At 51.8% G+C, this 17,110-nt stretch overlaps 1 protein-coding gene across 2 annotated transcripts; it reads right to left on the reverse strand.

The window, feature by feature from the left end:
* Positions 1-305: 305 nt before the first annotated feature.
* On the reverse strand, positions 306-13,055 carry men1 (multiple endocrine neoplasia I). 2 transcript variants are annotated; one of them, XM_078536712.1, is made up of 10 exons: positions 12,917-13,055; positions 9,836-10,303; positions 8,327-8,535; positions 7,939-8,067; positions 7,197-7,237; positions 5,217-5,304; positions 3,817-3,953; positions 2,397-2,538; positions 1,501-1,674; positions 306-1,304 (listed from the first exon to the last, which is right to left on the reverse strand). In XM_078536712.1, the coding sequence occupies exons 2-10, from the start codon at positions 10,278-10,280 to the stop codon at positions 846-848; spliced, it is 1,824 nt and encodes a 607-aa protein (XP_078392838.1). In that variant the 5' UTR covers positions 10,281-10,303; positions 12,917-13,055; the 3' UTR covers positions 306-845. The 2 variants fall into 2 exon arrangements, with proteins under 2 accessions (XP_078392838.1, XP_078392837.1); XM_078536711.1 differs by having other exon boundaries at positions 12,869-13,050.
* Between the last annotated feature and the right edge of the window lie 4,055 nt (positions 13,056-17,110).

The following is a 17,110-nucleotide window of genomic DNA, read 5'->3' on the forward strand; positions in this document are numbered from 1 at the left end:
CCGCATAGTATGATGCCACAGTCAAAAAATAATTTTAAATGAGGGTTCCCCCCCCCACCAAGCAATGGTACACCATAGACTTTACCTGCATTGAAAAGTCCCACAGTGCGTTTCGAATGATTAGCTCTGTAGGCCTACACAGCAGCAATTCTGTGCACAGCAAGATCCCAGTTCATTAAGATTTTTCTTCCGGGATAAATATTGACCCCCCCAGGACGATGAGAGAGCGGAGGGGGGGGGGAGATACTGAACCGGGACACACAGTCTTTGCAGCAGAACAGATGGAGATTTAAAACTCAAGACTCTTTTTTTTAAAAAAAAGGAATATTTGTATTTTACACAATGATATTCACAAACTCAGGGGAAAGCTACAAAGTTCAAATCAGGTCCTACCAGACTCGACTGACTAACTTTCCATTACTAAAGGCTCAGATATTCCAACTCCGCACAGGTGACAGTCCGATTTTCACCGCGTTCACTAATTCCTCTGCTATCAGTTTGAAGGTTTAGTCCACTTGCTGTTTGGTTGCTTGGTGACAGGGCGGCAGTGAGCTGGAGGCCGTACAGACGGTGGCTGGATGGGGGGTGACTCTCACCCAGTCCTAAACTGTCCCAACTGAAAGGCAGAAGTTATTAAACCTGCCCACGAGCCCCAGGGCAATCTGACTGTCCCCAGTCAGCAGCAGCAGCAGCAGCAGGTGAGACTGGCTCACACCTCTCCACGTCTCTCCCGCAGCTCCCTTCCCCCCCTCTCCCCTTCCCTCAGCCCCCTTCCCCCTCCCCTCAGCCTCCTTCCCCCTCTCCCTCAGCCTCAGCGTCCTCCTCCCAGTCTCCCCCCTCTCTCTCTAGAGGGACTTGCGTTGCCTCTTCATGAAGGACAAGGTGTAGTCACTGGCTGAACTCAGTTTCTGTTTCTTCATCTGGACCTGGGACTGTGCAGTCAGCTGCAATTTGATGGCACTGGAGTTGATCTTTAAGGCAGTCAGCAGCTCCTTCATACCTTTCATCTTCTCACTGTGGAAGGTGACACAGGCAGCTCCCGGAGAGGGGGTGGGCACAGGGGGTGCTGGGGCTGGGGTTGGGGCTGGGGCCGGGGCTGGCGTGGCCGCCGTCCTCTGGCTAGGGGCCGATCGCCGTCGCTCCACCACCTTCTCGGCCAGGAATTTCTTGGCGGGAGGAGGCTCCTCAGCCTTGGACTCGCGGCGTGGACCACGCCGACGGGCATCCCGGGAATCGTCACTGTGCTGGTCGTCATCCTCATTGCTCTCCGTGTCCTTCACGATGATTGTCACTTTGTGACGGACCTAGAGCAGACACAAAAGCTATTACTCCACAGCAGCGGCCTACTCGCCCTCTCTCCCTCGCGCCCTCTCTCCCTCGCGCCCTCTCTCCCTCGCGCCCTCTCTCCCTCGCGCCCTCTCTCCCTCGCGCCCTCTCTCCCTCGCGCCCTCTCTCCCTCGCGATGGGGAACAATGGAGCTATAGGATGAAAAGCAAATACCTGTCCGTCGAATTTGCTGATGGACTGCACGAGGAAGGTGGCCCAGCCCACGTGAAGGACGGGTGTGGAGCTGCCCTCCTCCCACTTACAGATCCCATCGTAGAACCTCAGCAGCTGAGCAAAGCTCTCAGGGTCCTGCAGGGCAGTGCTGGGAGTGGGCTGTCCTTGGGGACCCTGGGGTGGAAACAGAAAGGAATCGTTAACAAAAACATTTACAAACTCCCCTCGCACACACTAAAAACATCCCCGAGGCGCTTCACAGGATCGTCGGTCAGACAGAATCTGACCCCCCAGCCACGTACGGAGATATTGAGGGACAGGGGACCAAAAGCTCGGTCACGGAGGTCGGTTTGAAGGAGCGTCTTAAAGGCGGAGAGCAAGCGCAGGCCACACGCAAGTGCGGGGGCGGGGGATGGGGGAGTGAAAAACATGGATAGGAGCATTCGCAAGAGAGACAGAGACTTGAACAAGATCGGGAGACAGAGACACACGGGTAGAAGCTGAGGCAGAGAGCATTAACAGATAGGGGCTGCAGGAGAGAGGGAGAGACACACACAGAGACTGAGGGAGGGAGAAAGAGAAAGACTACCACAACACATTAAATCGAGGCAGCGAAGGAGCAAAGCTAAAGCTAAGAGCTTGAACAGGCACTCTTTAAAACTAGGCCTGGTCAGAAGAAGGTCAGGAAGAGGAAGTTTATTAACGGGTCACAGAGCTTTGGGAGCTGCTGTGGAGAACTGAGACACACTGAAACGTCGCAGACAAGCCTGCCTTCCACCTCTGGCAGTCAGCTCAAACTGCTCAACAGGACAGGCAATTCTCCGTAAAAAGCGCAACCGGTGTCGGGGAGAAGCCAGAAAAGTGACATGCCGCACAGCAAGACTCCACGGGAATACCTCAGTCCCACTGTCTCCGTCCCCGCGTTCCTCGGAGGCCTCCACCATGCTGGCCATCTCCTTGATGAGGTTGGGGATGATGTCGTTGGCAATGTCAAAGAACTCCTTGTAAATCTCCTCGTCCTCCCTGCAGTAATTGTAACTGGGGGTGGTGGTGGGGAGAAAGAGAGAAAACAGCATTCCAAGCTTGGTTACATTCACATTCACAGGCAGCAGCATTAAGACTATAAACTAGCGGGAGCACTGCCAAGGGAGCGGTCTTAAAGCACGAAGAAAAGACTGTGGGTTGCTGGGAATCCGAAATACCAACTGAAAATACTGGAAATACTCAGCAGGTCTGGCAGCATCTGTGGAGGGAGCAACAGAATGGAGGAGGGAACACCAAGGAACATCTCCAATAGTGCACAAGGCAGGAGAGATCAAATGACGAATGGGGTGACGGTGCAAGACAAAAGGGGATGGTAACGGATGGGTAAAGAAACAAAACATAGACCATATTTACAGGCTGGTAGTGAACCTTCTACGGCAGAGCAGGGCCAAATGGTTACATCTGGGTGTTGGTGCCTGTAAGTGTGTTTGTGGCTCAGTAATGATGTACTGAGGGCCGATGGAGAGCCTCCCATATAATAACCCCACTGGGAGGGTCGGCACCGAGGGGGCGCCGCACTCTCGGAGGGTCGGCACCGAGAGAACGCCGCACAGTTGGAGGGTTGGCGCCGAGGGAACGCCGCACTGTTGGAGGGTCGGCGCCGAGGGAACGCCGCACTGTTGGAGGGTCGGCGCCGAGGGAACGCCGCACTGTTGGAGGGACGGCGCCGAGGGAACGCCGCACTGTTGGAGGGACGGCGCAGAGGGAACGCCGCACTGTTGGAGGGACGGCGCCGAGGGAACGCCGCACTGTTGGAGGGTCGGCGCCGAGGGAACGCCGCACTGTTGGAGGGTCGGCGCCGAGGGAACGCCGCACTGTTGGAGGTGTCATCTTTGGCACGAGATCTTAAACTGAGGCACCGTCTGCCCTCAGGTGGGTGTGAAGAATCCCACGGACACTGTTGGAAGGGTTAGGGAGCTCTCCCGGAATGATCAGAACAGATCGAGAGGCATGTAGCTACTCCTGGATCACAGGCTGGGCACAGCGCAGAAATCCACTTGGCTCTTCATGTTTGCCCTGAATCTCCAAATAAGCAATTCACCTAGTGCCATTCCCCCCTCCGCCCCCCTTCTCCCTGTAATCCTGCACTTCCTTCCTTTTCAGATCACCATCCAAATCTCCCCTTACAAAGCTCAACTGAACCTGCCTCAACCACACTCTCGGGCAATGCATTCCAGACGCTAATCATGTGAAAACGTTTCTCCTCATGTCGTCATTGCTTCTTCTATCAAGTACCTTAAATATATGTTAAGAGAGGAGGTAGCAACTTACTCCTGAATGACGGTGGCTGCATCACCCCAGGAGGCCAGAGCCTCCTTGACGTTCTTATTACGACAGAAGTAGCTTGCCAGGTAGACGTAGGGGTAGACGTGTTCATTGTTGTAATACTCCTTCGCTGAAGAAATCCCCTGCATGGTGAGAATGAAGGTGAATAAATGAAACATCGAGACATCAGCGGAAATGGAAGTACTGAATTAACCCAGACACAGAAAAGAGTAAACATACAATTAACAGTCAGAGCTGTTTGATGGGGACGGCTTAGAGGGAGCTTTACTCTGTATCTAACCCCGTGCTGTACCTGTCCTGGGAGTGTTTGATGGGGACAGTGTAGAGGGAGCTTTACTCTGTATCTAATCCCGTGCTGTACCTGTCCTGGGAGCGTTTGATGGGGACAGTGTAGAGGGAGCTTTACTCTGTATCTAACCCCGTGCTGTACCTGTCCTGGGAGTGTTTGATGGGGGCAGTGTAGAGGGAGCTTTACTCTGTATCTAACCCCGTGTTGTACCTGTCCTGGGAGTGTTTGATGGGGACAGTGTAGAGGGAGCTTTACTCTGTATCTAACCCCGTGCTGTACCTGTCCTGGGAGCGTTTGATGGGGACAGTGTAGAGGGAGCTTTACTTTGTATCTAACCCCGTGCTGTACCTGTCCTGGGAGTGTTTGATGGGGACTGTGTAGAGGGAGCTTTACTCTGTATCTAACCCCGTGCTGTACCTGTCCTGGGAGTGTTTGATGGGGACAGTGTAGAGGGAGCTTTACTCTGTATCTATCCCCGTGCTGTACCTGCCCTGGGAGTGTTTGATGGGGACGGTGTAGAGGGAGCTTTACTCTGTATCTAACCCCGTGCTGTACCTGTCCTGGGAGTGTTTGATGGGGATGGTGTAGAGGGAGCTTTACTCTGTATCTAACCCCGTGCTGTACCTGTCCTGGGAGTGTTTGATGGGAACAGTGTAGAGGGAGCTTTACTCTGTATCTAAACCCGTGCTGTACCTGTCCTGGGAGTGTTTGATGAGGACAGTGTAGAGAGAGCTTTACTCTATATCTAACCCTGTGCTGGGAGTGTTTGATGGGGACAGTGTAGAGGGAGCTTTACTCTGTATCTAACCCCGTGCTGTACCTGTCCTGGGAGTGTTTGATGGGGACAGTGTAGAGGGAGCTTTACTCTGTATCTAACCCCGTGCTGTACCTGTCCTGGGAGTGTTTGATGGGGACAGTGTAGAGGGAGCTTTACTCTGTATCTAACCCCGTGCTGGACCTGCCCTGGGAGTGTTTGATGGGGACAGTGTAGAGGGAGCTTTACTCTGTATCTAACCCCGTGCTGTGTCTGGTCCACAAGTATCAGTCCGATGCAGTCAATTAAAACAGTTTGTGATTAATAAACCATGCAGTGAACCTGGTGATAAAGCGTCAGCGGATCTGGTCTCCCTGGCATTGGTTCCAACTCCTCCAAGTCTGCCAGATTCCCCAGTGCCATCGGATACCTGCCAGGCACAAAGCAAAACGACTCAGACATCACCAGCTCACTCAGAATGAACCCCGGTGTGGTACGGAACAATGTGACCAGAACGTGTAGCTGGGATCCCCGGGGAGAATGAGAAGTGTTCTCGCCATGACCTAGCTAACATTCCCCCTTCAAGCACTGCCACCTACTAACTGCGCTGTGCTACAGAGGGACCTGGATGTCCTGGTACATGACTCACAAGAGGTTAGTATGCAGATGCAGCAAATCATTAGGAAGGTAAATGGAATGTTGGCGTTTATTGTAAGGGGGATGGAATGTAAAAGTAGGGAGGTCTTGCTACAACCATACAGGGCAAAAGTGGGACTACACCTGAAGTACTGTGTAGTTTTGGCTCCTTATTTAAGGAGAGGAGGTCTTGTGGAGCAGTGGGTAGCGACCCTACCTTCAGGTCAGAAACTCCAGGTTTGCGCCCCGCTTCAGGACTTGATGGCCATAGAAGGTGCGCTCAGAACGTGGCCAGGCAGGTTGATCATCAGCCTGTCAATCCTTCCAAAACGCCTGACGGCAGCTGAAAAGAGTGGGAGAGTTTCCTGGTCGGCCATACTGCAGGAGGCAATGGCAAAGCACTGCTGCACTTTGCCAAGCGTAACCATGGACCAATGCAATGGAAGTCCATGGTCACCAAGGCCCTTTTAGAGCAGGCTACCTGGAGGAGAAGGCGGATGGTTTAAGGAGGGATAGACTCGCACTGGAGGCCGTTCAGAGAAGGTTCACTTGGCTGATTCCTGGGATGAAGGGGGTTTGTCTGATGGGGAAAGGTTGAGCAGGTTGGGCCCTGTACCCATTGGAGTTTAGAAGAATGAGAGGTGATCTTATTGAAACATATCAGATCCTGAGGAGGGGGTTTTGACAGGGTGGAGGCTGAGAGGATGTTTCCCCCTCGTTGGGGAATCTAGAACGAGGGGGGTGGGAGGCTCAGTTTCAGAATGAGGGGTCTCCTATTGAAGACGGAGATGAGGAGGAATTTCTTCTCTCAGAGGGTGGTCAGTCAGTGGAATTCTCCCCCCTCCCAGAGAGCAGTGGAGGCCGGGCCACTGAATATATTCAAGGCCGAGTTAGACAGATATTTGATCGACAAAGGAGTCGAGGGTTATGGGGGGACAGACAGGAAAGTGGAGTTAAGGCCACAATCAGATCAGCCACGATCGTATTGAAGGCTCAAGGGGCTGAGTGTCCTACTCCTGCTCCTAATTCTAATTTGCTTAGTGGTTATTTGTGGGATCTCACTGTCTGTACAGCATCTTTGACCATCTCAGAACATCCAGTACAAAGCATTCCACTGTCAACAAAGTTCTTTACAAGTATTGCACTGTCAGAAACACAGCAGCCCATTTGTGCACACAGTGGGAAAGTGTCAAATTCTCTCCCACAAAAAGCACTCAATGCTGGCCCAATAGGATATCAGGAGCCTGAGGTGGATAGAGTTAAGGTACAGAACAGTCACTATCTCACTGAATGGTGGAACAGGCTGGAGGGGCTGAATTGCCTCCTCCTGTTCCTAATCAGCAGTGCGACAGTGATCATCAGGTCAAGGCTTTTATTTGTTGGGTGAGGGATAAATATTGGCCCCAGGACACCGGGGAGAACTCCCCCCTGCTCTTCCTCCAATAGTGGCCGTGGGATCTTTTACACCCACCCGAGAGGGCAGCTGGTTTAACTTCTCCAAAATAATAGGGCCCCATGTGGCAAAGCAGTTCGCCGTACAAGAGATATTTCTACGAAACCTCACAATTTGCTCCGATAAGACTAAGTCTCTCTCTCTCTCTCTCTACATATTCAACGTCCATTTACAGCCCTCACCTGAATCAAGCTAGCTGAGGGAACTCAAAGAAATGGAACAGTGACACTCACTTGCTCAGGTGCCCGAGATCGTACAGTAGCCACAGGAGGTGCTAAAGGGGAAGAAAAGGCATAGAAATTAATCTCAGGTACCGACCGGAATTCCTTCCCTAAACTTCTGTCTTTAAACTGTTTCTTTAACACTATCAGCTTCACCCAGGGAGTGGGGAGAATGTGGGACTCGCTCCCACAGGGAGTGGTCAAGGTGAGTAGTATAGACACCTTTAAGGGGGAAGCTGGATAAACACAAGAGGGAGAAAGGAATAGAAGGAAATGGTGATGGGGGGGGGGGGGGGGGGGGGGGGGGAGGAGATGGAGTGGGGGGGGGGGGGGGGGAGGCTCGTGTGGAGTAGAAATATCAGCCTGATTCCGTACTCCATATTCTACTTAATTCCAAATAAAACACCTTTGACCAAGCTTTAGGTCGCCTGTCCTAATACCTGCTAACGTGGCTTGGGGTCAGATCTCGTTTGATATGGCTCCAGTGGGACAGTTTTATTACGCATAAGGAGCTATATAAATGCGCACTGTTGTTGCAGGTATGTGGTTTTGCTTTCAACATTGCCCTCCCCTGCAGCGCCAGCTCTTGGCTTAGCCTAGGTGGTGAGCGTTCACAATCCAATCGACCGCGGGGCGCTTTGCGTCGGAGTGCGGTCAGGCAGCTAGGGGCTCACGTCGCCCGCCCCGCACTTTCATCGGCCGGACGCTCTGCCAGTTGTCCAGTTCGCCACCCACCAAGGTCCCGGGCTCTCACCTGCTGCAGCTGCAGGAGCTCCACGCTGTCGGTGTGGTGGTCAATCGATGGGTTGATGGCGCACACCATGAGCGCCACTTCCATTTTGCGGTCGCATTTCAGATAGGAGCCTTTCAGGTACAGCCAGCTCTGTGACAAAGCAGACAAAACCAAGGGGCTAACTGAGGGGAAATGTCACAGCTACAGGCAGAACAGAGGCACAGCTCAGGGCGGGTTTTTCGCGCACGCCCCCGCACACACAGCACGCGCGCGCACACACACAGCACGCGCGCACACACACACAGCACGCGCGCACACACACAGCACACGCGCACACACACAGCACACGCGCACACACACAGCACGCGCGCACACACACAGCACGCGCGCACACACACAGCACCCTCACCCTTTCGGCAATGCCTGCAGTCACGGTCTGTCCCCTCCTGTCCTCGTTGCCTTTGCCGTGCCAGGTCACCTCGGCCGTCTCCTCCCCATTTTCACCAAAGATCACCCAGGCATGATCCTCCGATAGCCCCAAGTGGACATCACGGAGTCCCAGGACCTGGCAGGCAGCCACCACTGCAAAGGCCACCCCCGAGCTATCCAGTTTAGTACCTGAGCGAAGGAAGACAGAGAGAGAGAGAGAGAGAGAGAGAGAGAGAGAGAGAAAACGGTAAGATGTAAAGCGAAGCCCTGTTTCAAACTGAGAATCCGAGATGTCATGAAGAGATATTAATGTCTATAATGTTATTGGAAACTATTTTAAATGGAGTCGTAGTGGGGTCTGTGTCTATGTGTCTGACCGTGTGTGTCTTAATTGGATTAAAGCCAGCTGGACTGGGTGCTTTGGTGGATCGTAGTTTGAGATGTTAATTGGGTGAACAGTAAGGATGATAGAAGGTAAAGTGTATATTTGCATTTGTTGAATAAAGCATTCAGGAGTGGGAGTAAAATCTTGCATTTGGCGGGAAGACGCCAAGCAACGTGTTTACATCACTAATAAAATTAGTGGGATGAAAATGTTATTGTTAGAAGGTGTGAAGTTAAAAGCCTAGTGATACCATGGAAAATTTACATTCAAAGGGGAAGCTAGGTATAAAGAGGGAAAGGGGATTGTGTGTAAGTCAGAGGCATTTAAGATCTAACCAGCCTGTAAGCCTACAACTGTGTCTGCAGAGGAACCAAACTGCAAGGAACCTCATCTTGAATTTGTTAAGTCAAATGTGCTTTGCCTGGTGTCTGTTTAAAGTCTATAGGTTATTGTTGTCTTGGTGAAGATTTACCTGGGAGAGATTGATTTGGGGATTTGTTTAAAAGTTATTATGGGAGTAATTTGTAGACATGTGTATGTGTTTACTTTGTTGTAAATTAATAAATGTTTAATTTAGTTTTATATTAAAAAAACCTCTTGAGGCTCAGTGGTCTTATTCCTGAATTTCAGAGCTGCATCTCAAACATACCAATTGAAAATTTGGGTTAAGACAGTTGTTTCAAGTTCCCCTCTGGGATTTAAACAACTCAGCCTTTACCAACTGCTGCGTCATAACAGAGATTAGTGGTTTAATTAGCAAAGTCAAACACAAACACTGTTTTATAACCAATATTCACAGGAAGAAGCTATGATGTTTGGTTGAGGGGTAAATATGGAGTCCAGGACACTCAGGAGAATTCACCCCTCTCCCGTTCTCCTTCCAAAATGGTGGAGGTGGGATCTTTTACGGGGTGGGGATGGCTAGGGGCCTCAGATTAACGCCTCCTCCAAAAGATGGCACTCAAGTGTGGGCCTGGCGTTAGTGCTTGAATGAGGCGACACCATGTTCTGAGGCAGAGGAGAGTGTGCTCACCCCCAGCCCATGGCGATATGGGGCATTAAGCAGCAAGACTAGATTAAATCGCGCGAGGCAGAGGGACTCACCAGTGATGAAGCTGAAGAGAGACTGGATGTGCGCCCTGTCCTTGAAGTACGAGCGGCTCAGGCTGTTCCAGATGACGTCGGATATCTTCTTCACCAGCTCCCGGCTAGAGTAACCACCCTTCAGAGGGTAGAGGGACCGGTCGACTGCCCCCCGGATCATGGTGGTGAATCTGGTGTGCAGGGCCCTGATCTGAAGGAGGTCCACACGGGGGAAGCAGGCTGCGGACTCTGAGCCGGCCTCCAACGGGGAGCCCTCAAAGCTGTAACCGGGCACATTGATGGGAACGACCCTGTTGACGGCCAGGAAGTGCTCGACAAAGCCCAGGACGAGGGACAGCAGGGTGAGGTCGGGCTCGTCCCTCCTCAGCTCGAACTCAAACAGTTTCACCACCTCGGCGATGCTGCAGATGGGGAAAAAGGCAGCCTGCGTGGACCTCAAACCCATCCTGCCTTTCCCAGGCGAGTCACCTACCACATAACACCAACAGTCAGGGCCAGGCAAATTTAAAAGCAGCAACATATCCCAGTAAGGAGAGAGTACATTAACACTGCAGCTCATCAAATGATGTGACTGTTGTTATTTTGGCAGTTAGTTAGCCTCCACATTGCTGAAAAGAGAGACACGTTTCTGAAGCTTCTCATTCTGCAGTCGTCAGCACCAGTGCGAGAGTGCCAAATTTCAAACAATCACAACCATTTATACTCCGGGAGGAAAGGATAAGTTGGCAGGTCGACTGATTGGCCAAGGCATTGCCCGCCAACCAATCACCACCGCTTGGGTGAGTGGGTGAGCACTGTATAATTCCACTGCACACTACTGGCAAATACTTAGCTGATTCCCAATGATGTTGCTCCAGGATAAAGTGATGGGGTCCACCATCTGTCAACGTGAGCAAAGATTAGGCTGCACAATTGGTGATTATTTAGCTGACCCCACCCCCCTCACCCCAGCATTGCTCCTGGATAAAGAATCTGGGACAACAATAGGTGAAAACGAGCAATGTAATATTCTGCTGCACACTAGGTGATTATTTAGCTAACCCCCTGCGACATTGCTCCTGGATAAAGAGTCTGGGACAATAAAAGGTGAAAACGAGCAATGTAATATTCTGCTGCACGCTACTGGTGATTATTTAGCTGACCCCCTGCAGCATTGCTCCTGGATAAAGAATCTGGGGCAACAATAGGTGAAAACGAGCAATGTAATATTCTGCGGCACGCTTCTGGTGATTATATAGCTGACCTCATGTGGCATTGCTCCTGGATAAAGAATCTGGGATAACAATAGGTGAAAACGAGCAATGTAATATTCTGCTGCACACTACTGATGATTATTTAGCTGACCCCCTGCAGCATTGCTCCTGGATAAAGAATCTAGGACAACAATAGGTGAAAACGAGCAATGTAATATTCTGCGGCACACTACTGGTGATTATTTAGCTGACCCCTGCAGCATTGCGCCTAGATAAAGAATCTGGGGCAACAATAGGTGAAAACGAGCAATGTAATATTCTGCGGCATGCTACTGGTGATTATTTAGCTGACCCCCTGCGGCATTGCTCCTGAATGAAGAGTCTGGGTCCAGAATAGATGAAAATAAGCAATGTAATATTCTGCGGCACACTACTGGTGATTATTGAGCTGACCCCCTGCAGCGTTGCTCCTGGATAAAGAATCTAGGACAACAATAGGTGAAAACGAGCAATGTAATATTCTGCTGCACACTAGCTGATTATTTAGCTAACCCCCTGCGGCATTTCTCCTGTATAAAGAATCTGGGACAATAATAGGTGAAAACGAGCAATGTAATATTCTGCGGCATGCTACTGGTGATTATTTAGCTGACCCCCTGCAGCATTGCTCCTGGATAAAGAATCTGGGGCAACAATAGGTGAAAACGAGCAATGTAATGTTCTGCGGCACGCTTCTGGTGATTATATAGCTGACCTCATGTGGCATTGCTCCTGGATAAAGAATCTGGAACAACAATAGGTGAAAACGAGCAATGTAATATTCTGCTGCACACTACTGATGATTATTTAGCTGACCCCCTGCAGCGTTGCTCCTGGATAAAGAATCTAGGACAATAGGTGAAAACAAGCAATGTAATATTCTGCGGCACACTATTGGTGATTATTTAGCTGACCCCTGCAGCATTGCTCCTAGATAAAGAATCTGGGGCAACAATAGGCGAAAACGAGCAATGTAATATTCTGCGGCATGCTACTGGTGATTATTTAGCTGACCCCCTGCGGCATTGCTCCTGAATGAAGAGTCTGGGTCCAGAATAGATGAAAATAAGCAATGTAATATTCTGCGACACACTACTGGTGATTATTGAGCTGACCCCCTGCAGCGTTGCTCCTGGATAAAGAATCTAGGACAACAATAGGTGAAAACGAGCAATGTAATATTCTGCTGCACACTAGTTGATTATTTAGCTGACCTCATGTGGCATTGCTCCTGGATAAAGAATCTGGGACAACAATAGGTGAAAACGAGCAATGTAATGTTCTGCTGCACACTAGGTGATTGTTTAGCTGACCCCCTGCGGCATTGCTCCTGGATAAAGAGTCTGGGACAACAATAGGTGAAAAGGAGCAATGTAATATTCTGCTGCACGCTACTGGTGATTGTTTAGCTGACCCCCTGCGGCATTGCTCCTGGATAAAGAGTCTGGGATAACAATAGGTGAAAACGAGCAATGTAATATTCTGCTGCACGCTACTGGTGATTGTTTAGCTGACCCCCTGCGGCATTGCTCCTGGATAAAGAGTCTGGGACAACAATAGGTGAAAATGAGCAATGTAATATTCTGCTGCACACTAGGTGATTGTTTAGCTGACCCCCTGCGGAATTGCTCCTGGATAAAGAGTCTGGGACAACAATAGGTGAAAATGAGCAAAGTAATATTCTGCTGCGCGCTACTGGTGATTATTTGGGCGGTAAACAGAGCGAGGGAGGATTTTATTTTAACCTAAAAAGTTCGCTGCACGGGCCGACAACGAAACCGGGACAAAAACACAGATCTACGCTTAATTAATAAATCCCACGGCCGCCTCTCGCGCTCCTCACGGATACCTGAACGGAAGCCGCCGCCTCCTCCTCCTCGACCTCTTTCCCCCTCTCTCCGTCCCGGGGTTCCTCCTCTCACTCAGGGGCCTTCACCCGCCTCAGCAACCGACCAGGCCCGGCGCCGCGACACCCGCGCGGTCGCCGGGAATTGTAGTTCCGACCCACCAGCTCGGCCGCCAGTGCGCATGCCCGCCACGGGGGGATGCCGGGATTGTAGTTTCAACCCACCGGCTCGGCCCCCAGTGCGCATGCCCACACCGGGGGCATGCCGGCTTTCACGCCCCACGCCCTCACAGCGCATGCGGCGGGCCAGGGACGCCGGGATTAGTAGTTCCTTCAGTAACCGACCCCCCCAACCAAGGCAGCGCACATGCGCGGAGGTTTGGCGCCTTTTTTTGCTGAGGGTTGTCCAGTTGGGTGGGACAGTCGTTGGGATGGGGGAGGGGGTTCAAACCTATTTAAATCGCCTCAACTCCACAAATAGTGTTCCCACTTGGCCATTTGCAATGCAGGATTCCCAACCTCTGACCTGCTCTTGTAGCCACAGTATTTATATGGCTAGTCCAGTTCAGTTTCTGGTCAATGGTAACCCCCAGGATGTTGATAGTGGGGGATTCAGTGATGGTAATGCCATTGAATGTCAAGAGGTGATGGTTGGATTCTCTCTTGTTGGAGATGGTCATTGCCTGACACTTGTGTGGTGCGAATGTTACTTTCCACTTGTCAGCCCATCTGGATATTGTCCAGGTCTTGCTGTATTTGGACATGGACTGCTTCAGTATCTGAGGAGTCGTGAATGGTGCTGAACATTGTGCAATCATCAGTGAACATCCCCACTTCTGACCTTATGATGGAGGGAAGGTCATTGATGAAGCAGCTGAAGATGGTTGGGCCGAGGACACTACCCTGAGGAACTCCTGCAGTGATGTCCTGGAGCTGAGATGACTGACCTCCAACAACCACAACCATCTTCCTTTGTGCTAGGTATGACTCCAACCAGCGGAGAGTTTTCCCCCTGATTCCCATTGACTCCAGTTTTGCTCGGGCTCCATGATGCCACACTCGGTCAAATGCTGCCTTGATGTCAAGGGCAGTCACTCTCACCTCACATCGGGAGTTCAGCTCTTTTGTCCATGTTTGAACCAAGGCTGTAATGAGGTCAGGAGCTGAGTGGCCCTGGCAGAATCCAAACTGGACATCAGTGAGCAGGTTATTGCTAAGCAAGTGCCGCTTGATAACACTGTTGATGACCCCTTCCATTACTTTACTGATGATGGAGAGTAGACTGATGGGGCGGTAACTGGCCGGGTTGGATTTGTCCTGCTTTTTGTGTACAGGACATACCTGGGCAATTTTCCACATAGCCGGGTAGATGCCAGTGTTGTAGCTGTAATGGAACAGCTTGGCTAGGGGCGCGGCAAGTTCTGGAGCACAAGTCTTCAGTACTATTGCCGGAATATTGTCAGGGCCCATAGCCTTTGCAGTTTCCAGTGCCTTCAGCTGTTTCTTGATATCACATGGAGTGAATCGAATTGGCTGAAGACTGGCATCTGTGATTCTAGGGACCTCTGGAGGAGGATGAGACGGCACTTCTGGCTGAATGCTACAACCCTCAATATCTCTGTAACCTCCTCCAGCCCCTACAACCCTCCCTATCTATGTAACCTCCTCCAGCCCCTACAACCCTCCCTATCTCTGTTACCTCCTCCAGCCTCTACAACCCTCCCTATCTCTGTTACCTCCTCCAGCCCCTACAACCCTCTCTATCTCTGTTACCTCCTCCAGCCCCTACACCCCTCCCTATCTCTGTAACCTCCTCCAGCACCTACAACCCTCCCTATCTCTGTAACCTCTTCCAGCCCCTACAACCCTCCCTATCTCTGTAACCTCCTCCAGCCCCTACAACCCTCCCTATCTCTGTAACCTCCTCCAGCACCTACAACCCTCCCTATCTCTGTAACCTACTCCAGCCCCTACAACCCTCCCTATCTCTGTAACCTCCTCCAGCCCCTACACCCCTCCCTATCTCTGTAACCTCCTCCAGCACCTACAACCCTCCCTATCTCTGTAACCTCCTCCAGCCCCTACAACCCTCCCTATCTCTGTAACCTCTTCCAGCCTCTACAACCCTCCCTATCTCTGTAACCTTCTCCAGCCCCTACACCCCTCCCTATCTCTGTAACCTCCTCCAGCCCCTACACCCCTCCCTATCTCTGTAACCTCCTCCAGCCCCTACAACCCTCCCTATCTCTAACCTCCTCCAGCCCCTACAACCCTCCCTATCTCTGTAACCTCCTCCAGCCCCTACAACCCTCCCTATCTCTGTAACCTCCTCCAGCCCCTACAACCCTCCCTATCTCTAATCTCCTCCAGCCCCTACAACCCTCCCTATCCATGTAACCTCCTCCAGCTCCTACAACCCTCCCTATCTCTGTAACCTCCTCCAGCCCCTACAACCCTCCCTATTTCTGTAACCTCCTCCAGCCCCTACAACCCTCCCTATCTCTGTAACCTCCTCCAGCCCCTACAACCCTCCCTATCTCTGTAACCTCCTCCAGCCCCTACAACCCTCCCTATCTCTGTCACCTCCTCCAGCCCCTACAACCCTCCCTATCTCTGTAACCTCCTACAACCCTCCCTATCTCTGTAACCTCCTCCAGCCCCTACAACCCTCCCTATCTCTGTAACCTCCTCCAGCCCCTACAACCCTCCCTATCTCTGTAACCTCCTCCAGCTTCTACAACCCTCCCTATCTCTGTAACCTCCTGCAGCCCCTACAACCCTCCCTATCTCTGTCACCTCCTCCAGCCCCTACAACCCTCCCTATCTCTGTAACCTCCTCCAGCCCCTACAACCCTCCCTATCTCTGTAACCTCCTGCAGCCCCTACAACCCTCCCTATCTCTGTCACCTCCTCCAGCCCCTACAACCCTCCCTATCTCTGTAACCTCCTCCAGCCCCTACAACCCTTCCTATCTCTGTAACCTCCTCCAGCCCCTACAACCCTCCCTATCTCTGTAACCTCCTCCAGCCCCTACACCCCTCCCTATCTCTGTAACCTCCTCCAGCTCCTACAACCCTCCCTATCTCTGTAACCTCCTCCAGCCCCTACACCCCTCCCTATCTCTGTAACCTCCTCCGGCCCCTACGACCCTCCTTATTTCTGTAACCTCCTCCAGCCCCTACACCCCTCCCTATCTCTGTAACCTCCTCCAGCCCCTACACCCCTCCCTATCTCTGTAACCTCCTCCAGCCCCTACAACCCTCCCTATCTCTAACCTCCTCCAGCCCCTACAACCCTCCCTATCTCTGTAACCTCCTCCAGCCCCTACAACCCTCCCTATCTCTGTAACCTCCTCCAGCCCCTACAACCCTCCCTATCTCTAATCTCCTCCAGCCCCTACAACCCTCCCTATCTCTGTAACCTCCTCCAGCTCCTACAACCCTCCCTATCTCTGTAACCTCCTCCAGCCCCTACAACCCTCCCTATTTCTGTAACCTCCTGCAGCCCCTACAACCCTCCCTATCTCTGTAACCTCCTCCAGCCCCTACAACCCTCCCTATCTCTGTAACCTCCTCCAGCCCCTACAACCCTCCCTATCTCTGTCACCTCCTCCAGCCCCTACAACCCTCCCTATCTCTGTAACCTCCTACAACCCTCCCTATCTCTGTAACCTCCTCCAGCCCCTACAACCCTCCCTATCTCTGTAACCTCCTCCAGCCCCTACAACCCTTCCTATCTCTGTAACCTCCTCCAGCCCCTACAACCCTCCCTATCTCTGTCACCTCCTCCAGCCCCTACACCCCTCCCTATCTCTGTCACCTCCTCCAGCCCCTACAACCCTCCCTATCTCTGTAACCTCCTCCAGCCCCTACACTCTCTGAAGACCTCTGCGCTCCTCCAGTTCCAGCCTCTGGCGTGTCCCTGCTTTCCGTTGCTCCTCCATTGGTGGCTGCGGAGCAAAGCTACCCTTAACTGTCTATTTAAACCGAGGTGGCCAAAATAACCTTTACTCCTGAATAGTGTCCCGATTTAAGGATATTGCACCATAGCCTCCATGAACAGTGCTGTTGGTCAGTCAAGGTCTCAAACTTGTAGAAGTAGATTAGACGACAGAAGCAGATTCCTTTCACAGTGTGCCTGACCTGGTGCTGTGGCAGGACAGCAGGTCCAGGTGGCAGTGTTGCTCTGGGTACCAGA

Source organism: Cetorhinus maximus, unplaced genomic scaffold, assembly GCF_964194155.1.
Source record: "Cetorhinus maximus unplaced genomic scaffold, sCetMax3.hap1.1 HAP1_SCAFFOLD_1435, whole genome shotgun sequence".
NCBI lineage: Eukaryota > Metazoa > Chordata > Chondrichthyes > Lamniformes > Cetorhinidae > Cetorhinus > Cetorhinus maximus.